The sequence below is a fragment of the Taudactylus pleione genome, unplaced genomic scaffold (assembly GCF_031769625.1).
Source record: "Taudactylus pleione unplaced genomic scaffold, aTauple2 ptg000040l, whole genome shotgun sequence".
Lineage (NCBI taxonomy): Eukaryota > Metazoa > Chordata > Amphibia > Anura > Myobatrachidae > Taudactylus > Taudactylus pleione.
The window spans coordinates 16,099,715-16,125,378 of record NW_028284442.1 but is presented as its reverse complement, the minus strand read 5'-3'; the positions used below and the strand labels follow the sequence as shown (position 1 = coordinate 16,125,378).

Here is a 25,664-nt window from a genome sequence, read left to right as displayed (position 1 = left end):
GTTTTGACCATTTGGCACGCCTGCATTCGGATCTCCATTCCCCGTTTTCAAGCACATTCCCCTGTTACCACCCACAAACGCCTCATCCTGTCACTCAAATTAGCAGGCACTCGCTATTTTGCTAGCGCTCAATTTCCGACCGCACTGAATGGTTGGCGCATGCGCATTATGACTCATACGCATGCGCAGATGTGCGAACATTGCTCGGAACGAACGAGCGGCCGCTTACGAGCGGCTCTGAATCAGGCCCTCTGTCCCCAGGCTCTGACGGTTCACAAAGTTTTCACTTTTTTCCAAAAAATAATTTACTTTAATGGTCGGCAATGGTGCCTGGCAGGCCATCTACGGTGACAGGGAGTGGTGACGAGTGATGGGTATTTCTGTGGGTGAGGTCTGGTGTCAGGCAGTGGTGGTGAGTGAGGGGATATTTCTATGTGTCAGGGAGTGATGTTGAGTAATGGGTATTGTTATGAGAAATGTCTGGTGTCAGGGGGTGATGGTGAGTAATGGGTATTTCTGTGAGAGAGGTCTGGTGTCAGGGAGTGATGGTGAGTAATGGGTATTTCTGTGAGAGAGGTATGGTGTCAGGGAGTGATAGTAAGTAATGGGTATTTCTGTGAGAGAGGTATGGTGTCAGGGAGTGATAGTAAGTAATGGGTATTTCTGTGAGAGAGGTATGGTGTCAGGGAGTGATAGTAAGTAATGGGTATTTCTGTGAGAGATGTATGGTGTGAGGGAGTGATGGTGAGTAATGGGTATTTCTGTGAGAGAGGTATGGTGTCGGGAGTGATAGTAAGTAATGGGTATTTCTGTGAGAGAGGTCTGGTGTCAGGGAGTGATGGTGAGTAATGGGTATTTCTGTGAGAGAGGTATGATGTCAGGGAAGGGTAGTGAGGGGTACTTCTGTGGGTGAGGTTTGGTGATGGAGTGGCGGTGAGTAATGGGTATTTCTGTGGGTGAGGTATGATGTCAGGGAGTAATGGGTATTTCTGTGAGAGAGGTCTGGTGTCAGGGAGTGATGGTGAGTAATGGGTATTTCTGTGAGAGAGGTATGGTGTCAGGGAGTGATGGTGAGTAATGGGTATTTCTGTGAGAGAGGTCTGGTGTCAGGGAGTGATGGTGAGTAATAGGTATTTATGTGAGAGAGGTATGGTGTCAGGGAGTGATGGTGAGTAATGTGTATTTCTGTGAGAGAGGTCTGGTGTCAGGGAGTGATGGTGAGTGTTCCCGGTGGAACGAAATAAGGTTCTTGGATACAAAAAGTTAATTAAGCCACACAAACCAATATCTTGAAAAAAGATGCAATTTATTACAACGAATAACAAGATATAAAAGAATAATCGTTACTTAGCTTCGGAATATTTTAGAAATAGCTGGACGAACAATTTCCTGGCCACCAGCTGCAGTCTGATTCAGGCTTAGGGCAGGCTGCTCGAATCTCCTTTGTCTCTTGTTTATATAGCATCCTATTTGTCATACCCAGCTAACTTTACTAATATGGTTATAAACCTACTTCAAACTACTCTATTGGTTAACTACTGATAAGGACTTTCTAAAACTTAACGCAGACATACATCGCAAAAAGGCAACACCTAAAGGATTTATGGCTTGTCTGTTTTCCACATTCCTGTACCACTTCATGTCTGATACACACATAAGAACCATGAAAAGAAATGGCTGTCAGTAGCCATTTTGCTCTCCCAATACAGTGAGTAAGGGGAATTTCTGTGAGAGAGGTCTGGTGTCAGGGAGTGATGGTGAGTAATGGGTATTTCTGTGAGAGAGGTCTGGTGTCAGGGAGTGATAGTAAGTAATGGGTATTTCTGTGAGAGAGGTATGGTGTCAGGGAGTGATAGTAAGTAATGGGTATTTCTGTGAGAGAGGTATGGTCTCAGGAAGTGATAGTAAGTAATGGGTATTTCTGTGAGAGAGGTATGGTGTCAGGGAGTGATAGTAAGTAATGGGTATTTCTGTGAGAGAGGTATGGTGTCAGGGAGTGATAGTAAGTAATGGGTATTTCTGTGAGAGAGGTATGGTGTCAGGGAGTGATGGTGAGTAATGGGTATTTCTGTGAGAGAGGTATGGTGTCAGGGAGGGGTAGTGAGGACTTCTGTGGGTGAGGTTTGGTGATGGAGTGGCGGTGAGTAATGGGTATTTCTGTGGGTGAGGTATGATGTCAGGGAGTAATGGGTATTTCTGTGAGAGAGGTCTGGTGTCAGGGAGTGATGGTGAGTAATGGGTATTTCTGTGAGAGAGGTATGGTGTCAGGGAGTGATGGTGAGTAATGGGTATTGTTGTGAGAGAGGTCTGGTGTCAGGGAGTGATGGTGAGTAATGGGTATTTCTGTGAGAGAGGTCTGGTGTCTGGGAGTGATGGTGAGTAATGGGTATTTCTGTGAGAGAGGTCTGGTGTCAGGGAGTGATGGTGAGTAATGGGTATTTCTGTGAGAGAGGTCTGGTGTCAGGGAGTGATGGTGAGTAATGGGTATTTCTGTGAGAGAGGTCTGGTGTCAGGGAGTGATGGTGAGTAATGGGTATTTATGTGAGAGTGGTATGGTGTCAGGGAGTGATGGTGAGTAATGTGTATTTCTGTGAGAGAGGTCTGGTGTCAGGGAGTGATGGTGAGTGTTCCCGGTGGAACGAAATAAGGTTCTTGGATACAAAAGGTTAATTAAGCCACACAAACCAATATCTTGAAAAAAGATGCAATTTATTACAACGAATAACAAGATATAAAAGAATAATAATTACTTAGCTTCGGAATATTTTAGAAATAGCTGGACGAACAATTTCCTGGCCACCAGCTGCAGTCTGATTCAGGATTAGGGCAGGCTGCTCGAATCTCCTTTGTCTCTTGTTTATATAGCATCCTATTTGTCATACCCAGCTAACTTTACTAATATGGGTATAAACCTACTTCAAACTACTCTATTGGTTAACTACTGATAAGTACTTTCTAAAACTTAACGCAGACATACATCGCAAAAAGGCAACACCTAAAGGATTTATGGCTTGTCTCTTTTTTTCCACATTCCTGTACCACTTCATGTCTGATACACACATAAGAACCATGAAAAGAAATGGCTGTCAGTAGCCATTTTGCTCTCCCAATACAGTGAGTAAGGGAAATTTCTGTGAGAGAGGTCTGGTGTCAGGGAGTGATGGTAAGTAAACGGTATTTCTGTGAGAGAGGTCTGGTGTCAGGGAGTAATGGTGAGTAATGGGTATTTATGTGAGAGTGGTCTGGTGTCAGGGAGTGATGGTGAGTAATGGGTATTTATGTGAGAGTGGTATGGTGTCAGGGAGTGATGGTGAGAAATGGATATTTCTGTGAGAGAGGTATGGTATCAGGGAGTGATGGTGAGTAATGGGTATTTATGTGAGAGAAGTATTGTGTCAGGGAGTGATGGTGAGTAATGGGTATTTCTGTGAGAGAGGTATGGTGTCAGGGAGTGATGGTGAGTAATGGGTATTTCTGTTAGAGAGGTATGGTGTCAGGGAGTGATGGTGAGTAATGGGTATTTCTCTGTGAGAGCTCTGGTGTCAGGGAGTGATGGTGAGTAATGGGCATTTCTGTGAGAGTGGTATGGTGTCAGGGAATGATGGTGAGTAATGGGTATTTCTGTGGGTGAGGAATGGTGTCAGGGAGTGGTGGTGAGTGAGTGAAGGATATTACAGTGTATGAGGGATGGTATCTTTAATTAGTAGTGGGTAAGAGGAACTGTAAACAACATTGATGAATGGATAAAAAGTATATAAGTGGGTAACTGGTGTATTTGGAGAGGGGTAAGTGTTGTGGATGAGAGTGTAGTACAGCAATACTTACATCTGAGCCTGCACTGACAGTTGTCTGTGTCTCTGATATTCACTCCTCCATACATTGTCTACTTACAGTTAAAGACACATCACAGAACTACAGAATAAATGTTCTCACCTTAATGTTACATGTCTAGTTTTATCTCACCCTATGAAAATGTCAGTGTTTACAATGATGCCATCTGTGTTCAAGCAGATATTATTAACTTTACATTTTGTTATATGTCAATTAAAAAATGTACATATTTGAAAGGTTATGTGGTACCTCAAATGCTAAGCAAAATGAACCTATTGTACTATCTCGCCTATTGTGCTAAAATGTCTCATTACGGCCATGGTCCTGCTCCTGGCACAGCTTCCTCAATATGCTCCACACTCCTACCACCATTGCCAGGGAGGAAGATTCTATCTTGCCCCTAGATGACTAGAATGAAGTTATGCCTCTGCCAGAGCCTTACATTTGTATAGAAAGCTGACTTGTGGATTACGGCTTCTATTTCTTGATATAAGATTGAGACTTGAGTTTGTGTATGTTTATTTATGTGAATATGGATCTGTTGTTACAGAAATCAAATTAAAACAGTTTGTTGAACTTCAATCCAAAATAGTGGTTGCTTATATCAACTTAATGGTTTTTCACAGGGGCTTGTAAAGGGCGGGATTTACTCTGGACTACAGAAAAAGAGAAAAAAAGATTTCCCCTCCAGCACACTGTAATAAAAAAAAAGCAGCGAGTAGGCTTGAATGCTACATGATAATAGAAATCCAGAGGTCTTTGTTGCATATATTTGCAAATACATGGTTAAGCACCGGGCCTAGTCAATGCTCCTCTGTACCAGTGTCCATAACGGTACATTATAATAGCACCCACTCTGGGTCATAATTGCATACTGTTTGTTTAACTTCTCTAAGACATACTTGCCTACCCTCCCGATTTGGTCGGGAGCCTCACGAAAATCGGGTGCCGCTCCCGGCCTCCCGGGAAGGCAGGCAAGTCTCCCGACCTCCGGTGATATGTCTGCAACCCACGGACTTGTAAGTATAAAGCCCGGCAGCGGGGGGGCCGGTGACGTGATTCGCGCTGAATCGCGTCATCGTGGCTCCGCCCCCTGCTCCAGAATGCCATTAATATCGGCATTGTGAAGAGGGGGCGGAGCCATGATGACGTGATCGCGCTGTCATGCCCCCATGCTCCGCCCCAATGATGAATCGCTGCCGGGTCCCGCCCCCTTTGACGCGCCATGCCCCCCTGCTCTGTAAGCCCGACAGCTCCCTCCCGGAAGGAGGGAGCTAAATGTCAGCAAGTCTGCTCTAAGATGCTATAGACCATTGATTAATAAATGTTATGAATGTGACAGTTTTCCTCATATTGTGGCCAAGGGGGTATAGGCAGAATCTAAGGATTGTATACAAGTATTGTGCTTGTGTAAGTTAGGTTGTCATGTTTATTTCTTAAATTATGCCAGGTGAATTATCAAACATTTTACAGGAAGTCTCTATATGTCCTCTGTCTCCGACTGAGGCAAACAGCTCAGTGGTGGGATTTTGGTTGCTTGCCACAAAGTACATGGATGTGTTGGCACTGTTTGTACAGCACGTAGCATGCAATAGGGTATACAGAGGTGCTGGCACTGTGGGAACAGCATGTAGCATGCAATGAGAGGCACGGATGCTTTGGCACTGTTGGAACAGCGCATAGAATCTAATTAGATACACAAAAAAATCCTGGAGCTCAAAACAGACATCCAGTGTAACAGAGGGCCTGATTCAGAGCCACTCGTAAGCGGCCGCTCGTTCGCTCCGAGCGATGTTCGCACAACTGCGCATGCATATGGGTCATAATGCGCATGCGCCAACCAGTCATTGCGGTCGGAAATCGAGCGCTCGCAAAATAGCCAGTGCCTGCTAATTTGAGTGACAAGATGAGGCATTTGTGGGTGGTAACAGGGGACGGTGCTTGAAAACGGGGAGTAGAGATCCGAACGCAGGCGTGCCAAACGGTCAAAACGGGCGTTTTAAGGGTGTGCATAATTAACTAAGCAGCGTCATCGACCACGTCACTTGGTTGTTTCTTAGCCTGAACTGTTCGCATGATTGCGGTAGGAAAATCCTACCACAAGCACTGCGAGCAGTTCAGACGCTTTTCGATGTACTCGATTAATCTAATAAATAGCGGAGATGACGTAGGATGCGAGCGGCCAGGGGGCATCTTTACAAAATAGCGAGCGCATGTTTCGTTCGCTCGCTCAGACATAGAGGCGTCAACAGACCGCAAAGAGCGAGCGCTCAATTTAAATAGCCAGTCCCTTTTTCTGAACGAGCGAGCGCAAATGGCGTCCGGCTCTGAATCAGGCCCAGAGTCCACACACAAACAAACAGCAAATAAATCAAAACAAAAAATTGGCGCAAACAAATACCCTGGCACAGAGTCTAAGACCCTCACTGGACTTCACCAGGAATCCGCTAGAGGATATGGACTTTGCTCAGTGAAGGCCATTTGCGGCCCATTGTAGTTGGTTACCACTGTGAAAGTGGTATGGATGTGCTGCTAATGAGGAAACTGAACACCGAAGTTTAAACAACACTGGTAGTAAATTATAGTGGAGAGTATAGTTCTGGAGCAGGAGCACCTATGTAGATACAACAGATACTCAGGTACTGGAGAAGTGCATTGAGCAGGTTCTTATGCTGGCTGGCTGATGGAGGATTCCCACATGAGTCATTGGTGCTAAAGATGACATAACACCTCTCTCAGGTGTTACCACTAACCACTAGTGGTAACACCTGAGAGAGGTGTTATGTCATCTTTAGCATGAGGATGTGCCCAGCTGGGTTCTGATGAGGATTCTAATTAGGAAGGTCAGCAATCTGTGGCCTGCTGAGTGTTGGCGGCAGGTCAGTGGTGTCCATAACTGCTGGTACTGACATATCTGTATATAACTATACTATTTCCTATTCACTCATCTATTTCTAATTTATTACAGGTAATTCTAAACACTAAAGGGGCCTATCCATTAGCAGATCTTTCTCTACGATGAAAGACAAAAGATTTATCCCTTGAAAATTCCTGGGGCTGCGGTGACAGAAACCTGTCATGTACATGACAGGTTTTTGCAAACGACGAACGATGAACGATATTGCATGACATCATTCAGGGAGTGGATTTTTTTAATGTTTCTATTAATTTTCATTAAAAATATCGTTCGTCGTTTACCGCTTATAAACTCACAGATATTTCTAATATCTGTCGCGATAAGCGATAATTGACCAACATGTTGAAGAGATGAAAGACACAATTTGTCAGCCAGGGAGTTCGTATCTGTCATCGTTCAGGGCCTATCCATGACAGATAAATTGAACGACTGAACGATATATCGTTCATCGTTCAAATTAATCTGCTAATGGATAGGCCCCTTATCTCTAGCTTAGCTAACTAATAATATGCAGGTTTAATATGATGTCACAGATGTCTCAGTGATTCTCTTATTAGTATGTATAACACAATGTAATCAAAACAAATATATGTACTCCCCTTGACTACAATTTCTACTTTCAGAGCGGAACTGAGCAAAGGTTAGTATTCCCCTCTATAAGGTGGACACAGCTGATATTGGAACAGATCTCAGCAATGCTGTATTTCTTGCAGTTTGTCATCACTAAAGCTAATGTCAGCTTTGTCTGGAGCACTGGATAGTCTCTGTAACACTCATCTGTCCTCAATATGTGCTTGACTATTACTCCCACACTGGGCTGCTTCTACTTTCCACATTTCACTGGAACTCATGATTATGCCTCCCTCTCTTTCTCCTTCTCCACCATCACACCACAGAACAGTGGGTACAACAACCACCTCCTCCTCTTCTATCTAGCGGGAATGTGTCTTCTGCACAGGCATCCCTATACTTCTTTAACAAGTCTCCTCCTAACTTCTTCAACTGTGACTCACAGGCTGTGTAAGATACATATCCAGTCCTCTGCAGCCTGACATTGGCTCCTCTAGCACCAAACACACCTCGGCACCAGCACCAAATGCTTCTGCCTATTCCAATCTTCCTCTAAGACCTCATTTTTTCTCCTCCTCTTCAGCCACCTGACTTCTCCTCACCTACTGCCCATGTGTTTGTCCTCCCTCCTCCAGAGCAATATGGGAAATATTGTTCAATACACTACTACAATTCCCTGCAAGACCAGGGCAGATCAGAAGAGATACCCTCATGTTTGCCTGGTATCACAAATGTCATCAGTTTTAAAGATAACGTGGTTTCCATTTTATTTTTTGACAAATCCACCAGTAAATCTGAGAGGTAAATTTACAAAGACGGGAGTTTTATTTAAGAAGTGATGTTGCCCATAGCAACCAATCAGATTCTACTTCTCATTTATCTAGCACCTTCTAGAAGATAATACCTGGAATCTGATTGGTTGCTATGGGCAACATCACTTCTTAATAGAACTCCCATCTTAGTAAATTTACCCCTGAGTGTCTTTTCCAGCCAGTACTAGGGCTTACTGACAAGAGGGAGAAGAAATCAAAGGCCAGGTTTTTTTTTCCATCATTTAGACTATCAACTGTTACATAAATCTCAGAAGGTACAAATAAAAAACTCAGCATTGCTCACAAGGATAGTGTATCTAAGGTTAAAAGAAAATATATCAAAGTATAGGCATATGTTTCACTGAGAAGTAGCTTTTCTAGTTTGGTTAACTTGGTAGACTTTGTTTGCATGGGTACTTCTGATGTTATTGAGGTTGTTGCTTGCAGAGAGCTGTATGTGGAAATAGGTACATTAGTTAAAGAATCCTCACTCTTTGTATATATATAGTAATTGGGAAAGTCCCACACAAGGTGATTATAAAGGTCAGGTTTACTCCATCAGGATTCAGTGGCATATGATGCTGCTCAGCAGACCACGGAGGAAATGTGATAGGTGCCGAGTTTTTGTGCGAGTATGGACTCGAATTGTCTCACTGCAAGTAAGATGTGTTTGTTTACAAATTCGCAGTATGTAATAACCTGCGAGTTGGAAGGTGCGAGTTTATCTGGCATGTGAGCCCATGCACGGTTTATGCTATTGTTACTGGGTGAAAACTCGCAAATTGTAATGAGAGTTTTATTACAAGGTGCAAGTTAGCTAATGTAACCATTAGCAGTAACGTGTTTGACAGAAGCCTGCACAGATCAGTGAGATCCGTGCAGACGTCTGTGTGTTAAAGTGAATAAAAGTGTTAAAACAAGGAAAAAATAGTATGTGGACTGCCTTTGAAAAGTATAACCAGCACCAGACAGGCTCTGTGAAAAGACAGGGGAAAAAAATGTAGGGGTCCTCTGTATTTTCATCAATCAGCACCAGGCTCTGAGCCGATCCTGGTTGTGGAAATACAGGTGACAAAATAAGTAGGGGGTCCCCTTTATTATTCACAAACAACACCAGGCTCTAACTAGCGTGGTTGTAATTATACAGCAGGGGGACACAATTGATGGGGTCCCTCTGCCAAAGCATTCACAACCCCACACTAGTCAGCACAGGCCGGACATTCCCTTCCAGACACCAGGCACAGGCTGCACAGATCTCACTGATCTGTGCAAGCTGCTAAGACTAAACTCGCTAGCCTTAAATGAGACTATTTTTTTTACTAGATTTGTGCGAGGTTACAACTCGCACCCTATTACATTGTGCGAGTTGCATATTTAAATGGGCAACATTTGGATGGCATGTTTTGGCGGGACGAGAAGGTTTGATGTGAGTTTGCTTGTTCTTGCACTCTGTTATATATGACAACTGTAAACTAATAGCCTGATTCAGAGATGGATGGATTGCAGAGCAGCACACTAGCAGCTGTGTAAATCTGTCCATCTCAGATGCAAATGCAGAAGGTGTCAGACACCTCTAGCTGTGCTTGTGAGGACAGGTCCCGTTTCCGGGAACTGTGACAAGCCACGCCTCCGCTCCATCCCTCAAACATCACAGCATGTCAATCATGCTGCGTTTGGGGGGTCTGCAAGCTTTATTGCAGGACTCATTCTGCACATGTGCAGAACGAGTCCTGCGCAGACGCAGACCGGGAAACATCAGAGAAGTACGTTCATCATCGAATGAAAGTACATCTCTGCATTAGGTCCTAAAGGTCCAAGCTTGAAAATCTCCTTGAAAAGGTGAAATAAATGTTCCCTCTAACCCTGGTCTCATTTTAAAATACAATGTCAAAGTCCCTCTCTAATTTTCGAAGACTCAGCAACCCAAGATAATATGACAGGAAGTTTCAAGCTAAGTTTAGGAGTCAACATGAAGGCAACACTTCCTAGGGCTGAAACTGTAGAGGAGAGATCTTGGATAAAACTTGTTTTGTTATGGGGGGCATCCACTACAAGATCTGAAAACGACTGCACGATTACGACATTGTAATCGTGCAGTCGTTTGTCAGTCGTGTGATGTGCCTACACTGAACGAGCAGACGTTCAGTGCAGGGTCATCCATCATCTGGAAACATGCTGAGCCTGACGATATCATCAGGTTGACCAGCATGTTTGCACGATGATAGATGTCTAAAAGACAAAATTTTCTAACGATGTTCAAACAATGTTCGAACGATTATCGAACTATTTTATCGTTATCGTTCAACTTTATCGTCTAGTGGATACCCCCCATTACTTTCTCATCTAGATACAGTTCTCCATCATATACCTATACAAGAGCAACTCTACCAGCAGCCCCACAGTAAGCAGGTTCCTATTCCTTTAACCTTTTATTGTCCTCAAATGCTTTTAGTATTATTCTTCCCTTTTTAATGGGCAGCCTACTTTGATGAGTTTAAAAGAAGAAGCAGGTTCTTCCATATCAAAACCTGGAGACCATAAAATTAACCTTTTGCTGGAGTCTGTACTGTCACATGATAGAAGCTACTTTCTTTTCAAGCCAGAGGCCATAAAGGATAATATTAAGAAGAATCTAGGAGGATTCTTCTGACCATCCATCTCTCCAGCAGGAGGAGTATCTTTCTTTGTTAAAACAATAAAGATTGTACACTTCACCCCTACATAGACTATAGAGGACAAAGCCAAATAACAGTCAAAACAGGTATCCTCTCATTACGGATCTGTTTTAGAATCTTTAGGGGTCTATTTACTTTCACTCTGTCTCCTAAGTTAGGAGACAGAGTGAAAGTGGATAAAGTGCCAGCCAATCAGCTCCCAACTGTCATTTTTCAACCACACCCTGTGAGATGACATTTGGGAGCTGATTGGCTGGCACCTTATCACTTTCTTTTTCTTTTTCACTCTGTTTCCTAACACTGCTTAGTACATAGACCCCATAATCTCAAATTTCCTACTACACTGGATTTATAGGAAGCCTATCATCTCAATCATATACAGAGGGGTTATTATTAAAAGAAATACATTCAACATCTGCTGTCAAGCTTTTCTGGCTCTCTATAAGGAAGAATTGTGCAAATAAAAAAATATATATATACAAGACCCACGCTGTATAAAGCAGCTCAAGCAAATGTTTCAAATTGGTCAAAAGTATATGAGCGCTGTGTGCAAATTATAGACAGCAGCAATAGGTAAAACATAGAAAACTCCAAAGACTGTGGGGAAAAAAAAATGTGTTTTAAAAGCCAATTAGCTAGTCACTGTTCAGCAACATTGGGCCTGATTCAGAGCCGCTCGTAAGCGGCCGCTCGTTCGCTCCGAGCGATGTTTGCCCAACTGCGCATGCATACAGATCATAATACGCATGCGCGAACCAGTCAGTGCGGCCAAAAATCGTTTGTTCGCTAAATAGCGAATGCCTGCTATTTTGAGTGACAGAATGAGGCGTATGTGGGTGGTAACAGGAGAAGGTGCTTGAAAACGGGGGGTGGAGATCCGAACGCAGGCGTGCTTAAAGGTCAAAACGGGCATGTGAAGGGTGTGAATAATTAATACAGCAGCGTCATTGACCACGTCACTGGGTTATTTTATAGCCAGAACTGCTCGCAAAATTGTGGTAGCAAAAACCAACCACAAGAATAGCGAGCGGCTCATAAGCTGGTCGATGTACTCGATTAATCTAATAAATAGCGGGCATGACGTAGGATGCGAGCGGCCAGGGGGCGTATTATTTCAAAAAACGACCGCAAGTTTTGTTCGCTCGTTCAGACCTAGAGGCGTGAACAGACCGCAAAGAGCGAACGGTTTATTTCAATAGCCACCCCTATTTTCAGGACGAGCGAGCGCTAATTGCGTCCGGCTCTGAATCAGGCCCATTGTGCTAGCTCTTGGTTAACAAAAGCAAAATGTGCTCAGATATGTGGGTGCTTTGTTGTAATTGTAACTATATAATAGGGCAGACATGGAGAACTTAAAAGTAAATAAAATAAATAATAAATAAAAAAGAATAGGAAGAGAGATAAAAAAGTGTTTTAAAAGAAAAATTTGGTAGTTGTTTTGCAGCATTGTGTTAGCTCTTGGTAAATAAGGCAAAATGTAACAATAATAAAAATACTAATATTCACTAAGTTGTTTCCAGAGATAAAATTAACTAGTTGCTTTATGGCAAGAATGTTTAATCTGTTTTGTGAATATTTGTGTGATGCTGGGTTTGTGCAGTAAATAGCACACTGTCAGACTGGCTTGCCTCCTTACCTAACACTTTCCCTGTCCCTGTTTTCCCTATCCCTTGGTGGTGCCAATGGTGTCCTCTTCACGTTGCTGTCCCGAGTCGCTGTGCTCTCAGGTGTATAGGAGCCGGAGGAGGCTAGGGGGTCTATTTATCAAGCAGTGAAAAGTGTGGAGCAGTGAACCAGTGGAAAAGTTACCCATAGCAACCAATCAGCTTTGAAGTAGCATTTATCAAGTACAGTCTATAAAATAATAGGTAGGAGATAATTGGTTGCGATGGGCAACCAATCATCTCTACTGGTCCACTTCCCACACTTTTCATTGCTTGATAAATAGACCCCTAGGTGAGGTTAGCGTGTGAGATGCAATACCTGCCACCCTTTATAGGTCCCCAGTGGCTTCAGATGCTCTTGTGTGGTTTGTTCCTTACTGATGTCCCCTGTCTCTGTACTCTATGGTGATCAGGAGCCAGGAATACTGTCAGTAGGGAGCTTCACTGCCCACTTTGGGGACAGCAGCGTGTTTTAAAAGCCAATTAGTGACTAGCTAACTGGTTTTTAAAACCTATTTTTATTCCCACACAGACTTTGTATGTTTTATTTGCAAGGAACCTCAAAGAAAAAGATGTGTGTGCCTATCATGAGACCTCAATAAATTGATACTTACAAGGTCTGGAATAGACTGACCTCTCCTGTTCTACAGTATATAGGCTTAATCAAAATGTATTCAGCGTTCAACATATTTCTCCTCCTGCCATACCTTAATAATTTTTTATTCTATCATACCACTCCCACTCATCATGTTGTTGTTCATGATAGGAGGCTTAGGGGTCTATTTACTAAGCAGTGTTAGGAGACACAGTGAAAAGTGATAAGAAAGTGATAAGGTGCCAGCCAATCAGCTCCCAACTGTCATCTCACAGGCTGTGTTTAAAAAATGACAGTTGGGAGCTGATTGGCTGGCACCTTATCACTTTCTTATCACTTTTCACTCTGTCTCCTAACACTGCTTAGTAAATAGACATATTAGTGAGTTATTTGCTATCTTCTGTTGTTGTTTTAAATGTTTTTACGTGTAATGAATGATATTATTTTGTCCTTTGGGAAAATATTGCTATTATTTTTCATTCAGGTTTGACTTGCTTAATTCTTTGGATGTGCACAGTATTTATTCTCTTTCTCTTGTCTCCATTGTTTATTAGATGCATTATGAGGAACTATTTATTAAATTATTAGTTGTGAGTGATCATTCATTTGTTTTCTATATGGCATAGAATTAAGAGGCTTATTTATTACAATCCACATTTAAAATGCGGTTGATGTGTGATATTTGTGCCTAAATTTGCATTGGGAATTTCAGAAATATCACTTGGATGTACTAATATTTGCATGCAGGGGCAGAGCTTATGAGAAAGCTCTGACCCTGCAAATTGTCTCCTCGATTTCACAAAATATACCCTGAGAGTGTGACTGTGCATGTACCGCTGCCGGCTCCCGCCCCTCCGCATTAAATCACATCGGTGACCAGTGATCCGGTGAGTTTCTCTGTGACCCCGGTCATTTGCTGTGTACTGTAAACTAAGATGAAATTTGAGCACATCACATTTCCAAAGACCAAACAAAATGGTCTTGGAGAAGAAATTTTTGATTTCTCCTCCTATTGCCCATTAATACATTTTGGTGACACTACAATAATGTGAAAACATTTAGTAGAACATTTAGTAGAAAAAATGTTTATAAATATGCCCATAAGTGTCTACTTTCTTTATCCCTAATGTTGATTATGTCCTCTTCTGTTTATGGACCTGATTCATTAAGGATCGCTATTGCAATCCCAGCTCCATAATTTCATGCAGGTCTGCTGCAAACATATGCTAATGAATACTATCACAATGCCATTACACTGCCAGCATAGAGATGCCCAATGCCTCCCACTACTGCTATCTCACACCTGTAATACCTTGCAAACTGCCATAAACATCGGCCCCTCACGCAGAATTACAGCAGCCCTGACCCTACTTAGAAATTGCTAACCTCATTGCACACAGTGAGTACTCATGCTGTGTATGCAGTTGCAATGGCTAATTTATCCACGCCCATTCAACGGTGTTCAAATGGTCAGGTAAGTCCGCGTTTCTCCGACCACCTCCCCATCACCACCCACAAATGCTCACTGCCTGTCAATCACTCTGTGATGGCTCTGCATGGTCTGTGTGATCACAGTGCAATCACAATGGTGCCTTCGCGCACTGCGATGCATACACATGTGCAGCATGCAACAATCTCCCGTCTGTGTACGCTTTAGCAATAGCATTCTGTAATGAATCAGGCCCTATTACTTTACATACTGTTTGCACTTCCCACATAACTTTCAATTGGGGTACTGTGCAAGTCAGCAACAATGCAGCGGTATGCATTTAGTTTTTGTGCAAATGTGTCTATTTGCTAAACACTTATAATGGACCACATCAACATTGTACTCTTTAGGGGCAGTTAAATTGTTTTCTTAAGACACTCTAATTAATGGGCACCCAATTTTATAATTCAATTGTTTTTGGGAGCCCATTAATTATAATTCTTGTCGGTCCATAATTAGACCGTGTTTAGCCATGTAAAATGGCTAAACTCGTCTAAAGTCCTAGTTAGGGCTACCAAATAGCAATTTAGATGACAAAAACTAGGACTTATCACATATTTTTGCTCACCTCGTCAGGCAAGCAGAAATGCCGGTGGCGGCAGCTATCATGTACGAATGGAGCAACAACTGAATTGTTCCATGGGGTGCCCGGCACTGAGATCCGCCGACCCTAACATTTGAATCGCCTCTTTTGAATTTTCATAGATATTTTACAGAATATTTTAAGGACTTTTTATCCATAACAAAAAATTAAATATCTCAAAAGTAAAACCATAACTGCAAGTACTGCATATGCATGCACACCCATATGTAATACATTTTATGAACACATTTTATTACATCAAATTGGAGATGTGCGCAGACTCCCCTGTTGTCGTTTTGGCTTTGGATCTGGATTTCTTTCAAAATTTATGAAAACAGCTAAAATCATGTAATTTGGACTTGTTTTTGTTTGTACAGTATTATTAATATCAATAACATTAATTTCCAGTCAGTTCTAGTCAGTTTTGGACACCTCACAGCTCACAATATTGTTTTCACCAATATTGGCCAAAGTTGGCTGACTAAACTAAGTGACTAAACAGTGGCACAAATATATGGCAGTTTAAAGAATACAGAACAGCTATGAAACAGGATCAGTATGATCAAATCCCGACGCCGGAAGACCGGCAGTGAATATCCCGACAAGGTAAGTAATTAACTATTTCTATCCCTCTCCCCCCCCTTAACCCTCCTTTAGGGATGCCTAACCCTAACCTCCTGCCAGTGCCTAACCCTAACCTCCCCAATTAAGTGTCTAAACCTAACCCACCCTCCCCACAGCCTAAACATAACCCTCTCGGGGGGTGCCTAACCCTAACCCCCCCTTCCCCTAGCCTAACCCTAACCCTCCCAAGGGGTGCCTAACCCTAAGTTGCCCCCAGAAGCCCCTAACCTAACCCTCCCCCTCGCAGCTGACCGCGCCTTCCGCCAGGGCTTTCCTTCGTCGTTCGGTCTGCTGGGTGTCGGGTTCCTGGCATAGGGATAATGATAGGCATCGGGATTTCGATGTCTTTCATTAGACCCCTGCCGGGATTTGACAGTCGGGAAGCCAGCTGTCGGCATTTCAACCGTCAGCTTCCTAACTACATCCCCTATGAAACATAGTGGCAGACAGGATGGCAGTTTTATAAAATATACAACCCTATAGAATGTTTTCCAATTAACAGCCTAAAAGTAAAAGCCTAATATTACCAACATACTTCTCCAAGGCTGCTAGTTTAGATGCTGCTATTAGCAGCAAAAAAGTTAAATTGAAAAAAAATACTGGTGTCTTCCCCAAAATCAATAACCATCCCCAGACCTCTCAGTCTGATCTGGTATTGGAAGATCAGTGGAAAAAAGGAATAAGGTTCCAATTTGGGTCTAGTTAATGTTAGCATTATCCCCCTGACTGGTTCAGCCCTGTGCTGGTTATTACAAAATAAGGGGAACCCCGCACCACTTTTTCCCCTATTTTCTGATACCAGACCAGACTCAGAGGTCCAGGGCTAGTTATTGTTTTTGGGGGGAACCTCACACATATTTTTTAATTAACCATTTCTCCTATTTTTTTTAACACATAGCTAAGCCTAAACAGATTATTTTGATCTGTGCAGTGCTTTCAGCCAGCCCACAAAGGTGGAGCTGCTTCAAAGAGGAATTGGGATATGACAGGGAGGGACTTATATGCAATCAAAGACACGCGAGATTCAACATTCCCGGGATTAGGGCGTTTTGTCTTATTTTGAGAACCAAATTTGCCAGGAAAAACCGAGCCATGCCTCGGTTTGACTCAGAACCCCAAAATTCAGTTCTGTCAAATTTCTCAGAATCAAAATTGGTATTCTCTAGTTAATATATACAATTTTTGCAGATTTGATTAACTTGAATGAACTTGCTGCAAATGACATAATATGGACGAGGTGCCTAGATGGTTAATGTCTCTTCCTGTACTTACTTTGGCACTACAAATGGTACAGATGCCTTTACAAATGTCAGGAATTGGGTAGGGGTGGCTTTTTTGGTCATTTGCCCAGGCATGATAATTCGCTTCTTTTTATCACTGGCATAAACTGCTGCCACTGGTGGCTGACTTACTTCAACACAAACATCATCATACTGAATTTTATCAACTTGATCTTCTTGTCCAACACATTCTTCTTCATCATCATAATCATCATCATCAGATATTCAATTATCCCCCACATCAAGTTGCACTTCCAAAGTAGCTTCCTCAATTTTCATGTCTAAACCATCATCATTACTTTTACTACTACTCATTCTCACATTTGCAGAACATTCAGAAATGGTGAAAGGAGGCTTCCCTAGGATTACAGTGTCATAATCAGAAATGTCAGACTCTCACATAGCACTCATGGACACTCTCATCAGGAATCTGTAAAGTTTGTGAACCAACAATTTGCTCTTCAGCCTTAATGTTCTTTTTTGTGCACTGATTTGCCTGTTTTAGAGGTGACACATACTAGATAGCTAGCAAAAAGGTGGTGCATGCGAGGTCACAGAGGAACCCTGATTGTGTTTGACCCTGGCATTCTAGTGCATGAATTTGAAAGAGAAGTAGTAGGACCACAACTTGCAAATTAAGGCCATGGTCTGAGCATTTCCTTGCCACAGGGCCGCCATCAGGGGGGGACTGCCGGGCCTCGAGTCCCGGGCCTGGAGAGAACTGAAGGAGAGGGGGGCCTGGACGCAGCGGTGCTGCACTGGAATTGATAAATACTGGGCCGCCGCCGGCATGTCAATTATGGTGCCAGCCGCGAGCTGGCCAGAGCTCGCGGGACGGCAGCCTATCAGAAGCGGCTGCTCCTGATTGGCTGCTGGTCCGCGAGCTGTGATTGGCTCGCAGCAGGCGCCATATTTGAAATGCCGTCACCGATGTAACACTGCTGCCAGCAGAGCCACCCGGGCTCTCTCTGCTCTCTCTCGGCGCTGATTATAGTTGGCTGAAATTCTACAGGTACACTAGCCCTGTGCTCCCCCCCAGTCCAGCCAGCTGTCCCTTCCCTGTCCTCCCCCTTTTCAGCCATTCTTCCCAGTGCTTTCCCCCTTAGTCAATCTAACCTTCCCTGTCTCCATCCTAGTCCTGCCAGCCTTCCCTGTCCAGCCTGCCAGCCTTCTCTACACTGTGCTTCCCCCACTAGTCCTGCCAGCCCTCTATGTACCCCTCCTAGTCCTGCCAGCCTTCTATACCCCCCTCCTAGTCCTGCCAGCCTTCCCTACACTGTGCTTCCCCCACTAGTCCTGCCAGCCCTCTATGTACCCCTCCTAGTCCTGCCAACCTTCTATATCCCCCTCCTAGTCCTGCCAGCCCTCTATGTACCCCTCCTAGTCCTGCCAGCCTTCTATATCCCCCTCCTAGTCCTGCCAGCCTTCCCTGTCCAGCCTACCAGCCTTCTCTACACTGTGCTTCCCCCACTAGTCCTGCCAGCCCTCTATGTACCCCTCCTAGTCCTGCCAACCTTTTATATCCCCCTCCTAGTCCTGTCAGCCCTCTATATCCCCCTCCTAGTCCTGCCAGCCCTCTATGTACCCCTCCTAGTCCTGCCAGCCCTCTATGTACCCCTCCTAGTCCTGTCAGCCCTCTATGTACCCCTCCTAGTCCTGCCAGCCCTCTATGTACCCCTTCTAGTCCTGCCAGCCCTCTCTGGCATGAAATGTGGATCCAGGATCTGACTTTTTCAATGTATTATGTGGTTCTGGCTTTTATATATATATATATATATATATATATAATATATATATAAAATCAGAAATCAATATTGCTTTACAGCATTTTTTTACTGGCTTTTTAAACAAATTGGTGTACCAACCCTTGGTGTAGCTCCATCCACCTCTGCCACGCCCTCCTCCCCCCCTACCCAGTGGGGGCCCTGTCTGTTTGTCAGTCCTGGGCCCCATAATTTCTGATGGCAGCCCTGCCTTGCCATGTTGGAAATTTTCCATTTTTTGGCAGTAACTTTTCCCCTTATAGTTAGAGGTGATGTTTTCTTGTCAAACATTGTTTAGATTTGGAATGTCCTTACTTACACTTTTTACCCCTTTTCCTGTCTTAAAAGATGTTGACGAACTACTATGACTGCCAACAATAGTACTGGGATGCTCTTGTTCTTCTATAGACTGATCCATGATTGAATATTACCAGGACAGGAGTAAAACTATTGTACTTAAACTTGTAACTGCGACCACACCAAATGAATGTACAATGAAATAAGGAAGTGAGAGACTGTTACCTTTACAATGCAGTTTTATTCAAATATATTAATTTTTAAACTAGAATTTTTTCCCTCTTTTATTATTTTGGGGTGCAACTGTTAAGTACAGTAATATATACTGCCTCTCAAAATATCTAAATTAAATTATAAAAGACTAGAGATTTTTTTTAAAAAGAAAACAAATATGTTTTTCCATTTTTATTATTTTGGGGTGAAGCTGATTGGGAAAACATACCAAATAAGTACAGTGATATATGCTGCTTTAATATTTCTGTGAAATATCTAAATTGACTAATAGAAGACTTGTAGGGGTATTCAATATGGGAGCGAAAACATTGTTTTTGCGTTAATATCGGAGGTATGATGTCATTATCGCAGGTTTTACTTTTACACCATATTCAATTTCAAAGACTTATCGCAGTTTTGAAAAGTCTTTGATAAAAAACGGGGATAACTTTTCACCATTGAATAGGTGTCGAAAAAAAGTGCAGAATTGGGGTTTAGGTGTGCAGGCTTAAAAAAATAGCCTGCACCCCTGGGAATGACATTTAAAAAAGAACTGTGTCAAAAAAAGTTTTTAAAAAAAATAGGGACACCCCAAAAAATTTATTTAAAAATTGGGGTGAAAAAAAAAAAGGAAAATATTGTTTAAGAACAGGGAAATAGGTTCAGGGCTATTCTGTTAGTATGCGGATGGTGTTTTGAAGAATAGAATTATAGCGCCAGGTGCACAAATGCAGAATTTGTAAAAACTTACTTTAGGGACATAAAATATGCTAGTACCCATTTTCATGTACCTCAAATTTGATGGGACCACTTAAAAAAACGAAAAAAATAGCCTAAGTGTTCTTCTGCATCACTTCTTCAATGTCGGAAAAAAAACACCTGCTGCGGCTATTTAAATCCCCGACTTTCAATTAAAGGCTAAAACGGGGGCACCCATAATGATCCCCCATGTTTTTACAACTTTAGGGGGGTCTTACAATTTTTTTAAGGAAAAATTCGTAACTTTACGCAAATCCAACTTCGGAGTTTCCCGTTTTCGTTAATTTTATATTGAATACGGGGATAAGCGGGAGCGCGCCCGATACTTTAACGCAGATAAAAACTCCGATATGAAACGTTAACTTCGACAGTGAAGTTAACGTTCCATATTGAATACCCCTCTTGATATTTATTTTTAAACTGAAAATAAAATCTGTTTTTCCACTTTTATTATTTTGGATTGCAACTGAAGGGGACACCACACCCAGTAAGCACAGTAATATATGCTGCCTCTCAAAAACACAAATATTTCTTTATATATCTAAATTGAATTATAAAAGACTTGAGAATTATTTTTACAGTAGGCATTTTATTTAAAACTTTTATTATTTTTGGGTGTAGCTGATGGGGCCGCAACATCCAGTAAGTAGATTAATAAATGCTGCCTCTCAAAAATACACAATCTTCCTTTGAAATATCTAAATTGAATTATAAAATATTTTAGATTTATTTTGAAAACAGAAAAAATATGTTTTCTATCTATATTATTTGGGGTTCAGCTGATGAGGACACAACACTCAATAAGTATGGTAACATATGCTGCCTATCAAAAACAAACAGTGTTCCCTTTAAATATCTAAATTGAATTAAAATACTTAAGAATTTTTTTAATCCTCAAAAAAATCCTCTTTTTTCAACTTATTATTTTGGGTTGAAGCTGACAGAGCCAGTGCAGCTCATTCAAACATAGCACACTATTTTTTGTTCAGCTAAGCTTGCAATCACAGTACTGTATCTGCCCTTAATGCACAATATATACTGCAATGTAGATGATAGAGATACACTTGTGAAAAACAATTGTAAGTGCAGCTCATTTCACAAACAGGAGCAGCCTGTGTTGCTCATTGTTTGCTAGTGTCTGACCCTCACAGACATACAGATTAAAGAAGCCTTGTGAAAAACAATTGTAAGCTTAGCTCCACTTTTTTCACTCATTTCAACCTCCTACAACTTTCTCTAATGGCAACTGTTGAAGCACAACTACAGCCCATAGCCCTTACTATGCACTCTCCTGTGTATAAAACACACAAGATCCAGGAAAATTATGTTTTGCCTCATTTTGAGAACCAAATTTGGCAGGCGGATCTGATCCACTGGGAAACCCATGTCTATGGGAATGATGCATAAAGCATCACATTTTAGATGTGATACATCCCATCACTTATTGCATGCATAGTGGCATTTACTAATGCCGTATTCATGTACAGTTGCAATTAAAATTGCAAAGGACAGCTCTTCCAATATAATATGGTCCTTTTTGCATGAACAGCTGTCAGGCCACAAGCCACAGGGGACACTGGGGGGATCCTATTGGGTCCTTCTTAGGGAATTATGTGGTAAGAAGCCTATAGACTTCTATTAGGGAACTATAAAAAAATCAGTGATTAAATCAGCACAAAATGGGGCATATATATTTAAGCACTAAAGACCAGATAATTTCTTAATGTATTAAATATTTATTATGCAAAAACCACCTACCATGGTAATGAGCACATCAAACATCAATAAAACCATACACAAAGTGATTTAGTTGAAAACATATTGGACTCAATAGTTAATAACCACCACTGCAGTTGGTGATCATTCATTAGCCAATGTCACAAGTCTTTCATTATTAATTAAAATTAGTGCTCAAATATAGCTGTTACTTGGTGGAATCTACTAGTCACTGTACATATATTTGTGAATATAAAACTGGAGTTTTCAAAAAGAGTCCGGTCCAGAAATAGTTATATGGGGCAGTTTGCAGCATTACTCAATTTAAGCCACCTCCTAGTTATGTATATTCTCCGAATGATCAAGCAATCTAAACACAATTACTGTACCTCCAGCTCTGGGGGCAAAATCAGCAGTAATTGAACCAGGAGATATTTGGACTATAATCTCCAATGAATCCATCTGTAAGAGCAGCAAATAACAAGCAGTGAGAGTTGGCAGATGCTTCCCAGCCATCAGCTCCAAAGGACAGGCAGATGATATGCTGGTTCAGATCAAGGCTTCAGCTTGCAAAGTATTATGCACACAATAGTCGCTGTACAGTTCCTGTTAATACATCTGTGTGGCAACAAAGTATTACAACACTCAGGTAACTTGGTAAGAGTCAGTAGTAACCCTGATGCATTTCTCCATCCTAATACACTGATGGTTTCCTCAGAGGGCAAGAAGTGTTTCTGGAATAATAAATATGTACTACTTTAAGAAATTATCTGGTCTTTAGTGTTAAAATATATGGGCCATCTATGTGATGATTTAATCACTGCTTTTTTATAGTTATTTGTGTGTGATAATACAAGATTACCTGTTGCGTGTAGCTCAGATACGATTTAATTATTTCACTATTGTTCTATATGTTTTAGCACCCAGAATTGTTTTTCTTTTGTTTTATATTAGGCAACACCATCTATAGATGGCATTACCTATGGGGTACAAGCTCCAGAAAGTTTCACTTTCCGGAGCTTGGTGCATAAGAGGAATGTGGTCAAACCTCCCAAAAAATGAGTTTTCAGAATTTTGACCACATTTTGGGCTTGATGCATCCCACCCCATAAATGGTAAGGAGACTTAATATTTATTACTGTACAATAAATTGTATTACAAACAACTTACATTACCCTTGTTCAAAGAGTTTTATTTCTTTGGAGCAAAGCCCAGTTAGCATTGCTGGGTGTGTGTAGAAAATGTATGGATGATAATGATTTTTGCGGCTTATCCATGGAACAAAACAAGCACTTGTGTTTATCGTATCAATTACATTTTCTTTCAAAATGTTCTAGAGATCAGTGTAAATTCATATTCTCTGTCAATGTACAACCTGTTTTGTTATTAATGTACATTTATCTCTTTATTGAATGGTGCTGCTGAATATATTACTACACTATGTAGACAAAAGTGATTGGACACTAACAGCAAATAGATCAACAAGATTTTATTGACATCAGTACTTTGTAGGTCCATCACGTGCAGTGATTACTGCAGACACCCTTCTAAACAAACTGTCCACAAGTTCCTGAACATTAGCAGGCAGTAGGTTTTGCCATTCCACCTTAAGTACATTGACCATCTGTGACACTGCAGAAAGTCGAGTCAGCCTAGAACCCGTCACTCCAATTCGTCCCAAAGGTTCTCAGTGGGGTTAAGATGTGGACTCTGTGCTGGCCAGTCCATTCGGGTGACAGGTGGCATTGCCATCCTGATAAAAACATTTGTTGTTTCCGTAGAACTGCCACAATGTAGGGAGCACAGAGTTATCGAGAAAACCTCTATACTTCTCAGAGTTAATGTGACCATGCATTACAACTAGTGGACCCATGCCAAACCAGCTGAAACTTTTGGTGTCCAATTAAATTTGTCTACTTAGTGTACTTTATAAATCTAGGATAACAATCATAAAGCTTTTACTGCTCACATTAATGTTATGTTTTTCTGTAATTGTCACAAATGTTTGCCTAAAACTGGGAACAGAATTACCACATGTAATTAAGATAAAAAAACATTCTATTTTGTAATACTGTGATTCATAGCAAATGTAATCAATTCTTCTTTGTCAAACTTTGCATTTATCATATCAAATAATTTATATTTTACAGACATAAATGGTACAATTATATGCCCTAATGAAGTTAAAGAACCATTTGACCCTCATTTTCCAAGTGGACCTCGTCTCCGTTATTTGCGCCTGGATGGAAATGAAATTCAGCCTCCAATTCCACTTGAACTTATGATTTGCTTCAGACTCCTTCAAGCTGTAGTTATTTAGGCATTTTGAGCTACATTAAGCATAATAGATTTAGATCAATTTAAGTTTTTACCATTTACTCAGGTGACTTTTGTAGTATGAATTTTAAAGGTGAACTCTATTTCTTTTATTACAAAGTCCAGGTTCCCCCAACTAGTAAAAATGTGAGGTCATAGACCATGGACATCCACTGTAGCTCACAGATACAGCACCTGGATAGCTCTGATTAAGCTCAATGATGTGTTCAGTCAGTGTCCGGGAAACATACTTTAATGCTCTGAGAACAGAACAGGTGTGTGACAAAAGTAAATCACTACCCCATGAACTGCGGGATTCATGATAGTGCAATCCCTATTATTTTACTTGGGATATGTTAAGGATACATTCCATTTAAAAAAAAATATAGATGCTTAGAGTTCTCCTTTAAAATGAGATCTCATATAACTAATTAAACATAGAAACCTCTCAGATTCCCTTATCAATATTCAGTATTTTGACTTTGTTATATTTAATGTACGATTTTGCATTGCATTTTTGTAAAATCTTTGTAGCATTTATTTAGGGTACTTCTTACCATGTTCCTATATTTAAAAAAACCAAAGAAAAATAAAACATGCTGTTAATGCAATTTAAAACTCATTGACTAAGTGTTCTCTTGGCCATGGTTTACATGAACACTATGTACCACAATTAATTTAACAGTAGAATGATGTCAATGTATCTGTACTCTTCCTGTTTCATTTGTGATATATAGATCACCAGAATTCAAATGTAAATCTGTAAAAATGTCATACAAATATATAACATAAATAAATAATGATATCATGTTCTGATTAATACATTTAAGAAGATGTTGTATCTTGATATTTTATACCTATTATAGATCGCATGGAACCATTTCAATATATAGGAAAATCCCCTACATTTGCAAAATTAATGGGTATTTTAAGTTGAGCACAGTTATGTGGTTCAAACATTTTGACCTGGTTATTAATAGGCAAAGTAAAATAGTGTGCAATAATGTGGCTAAAAGCCAGGAGCATTTAACATAGGAGGGGGCCCTGTGCAATTTACATCATACCCACCCCGCATACCCACTGGTAGAAATCACAGAGGCACATGAGCTGAAGACTCTGTCACTGTGCATGCACAATGTCTCCAGGAAAATGGCACTGGTGGTCGCAAAGAGGGTAAATTCAATGCATATATGGTGCATCATGTGGATCTCCATTGACCCAGGGGCCTGTGTGCATCACACATACTCTGCAATCATTATACATATGCTACTGCTTAGAGTGCATCAAGATACACCTTAAGAGTAATTTGATATGGCACATACAGTATATTACACACTAGTCATCATTAACAACTTGATGAAGACTAACATTTTGAATGTGTACTAAATAAATAAATTAGCCCAGCTTGATCCACCTATGAAAGAAGCAGCAACACTCATAGCCTGATCTAGTTATAGGAACTGTGGAGAGGTGAGCAGCTTGGGATCTCCACATGAAAATAATAATCTGCACCAGGATATGGCAAGATGGACTGGAAACTCTTCAACAGGGAACTCACAG

General features: G+C 41.4%; 1 protein-coding gene across 1 annotated transcript in view; it reads left to right on the top strand.

The window, feature by feature from the left end:
- Positions 1 to 24,883, top strand: part of KERA (keratocan) — a 45,419-nt gene extending 20,536 nt beyond the window's left edge. Inside the window, exon 3 of the mRNA XM_088453828.1 lies at positions 23,939 to 24,883. Within this exon, the coding sequence (XP_088309954.1) occupies positions 23,939 to 24,108 (170 nt within the window). The 3' untranslated portion in view covers positions 24,109 to 24,883. The remainder of the gene's footprint in view (positions 1 to 23,938) is intronic.
- Positions 24,884 to 25,664: the final 781 nt, after the last annotated feature.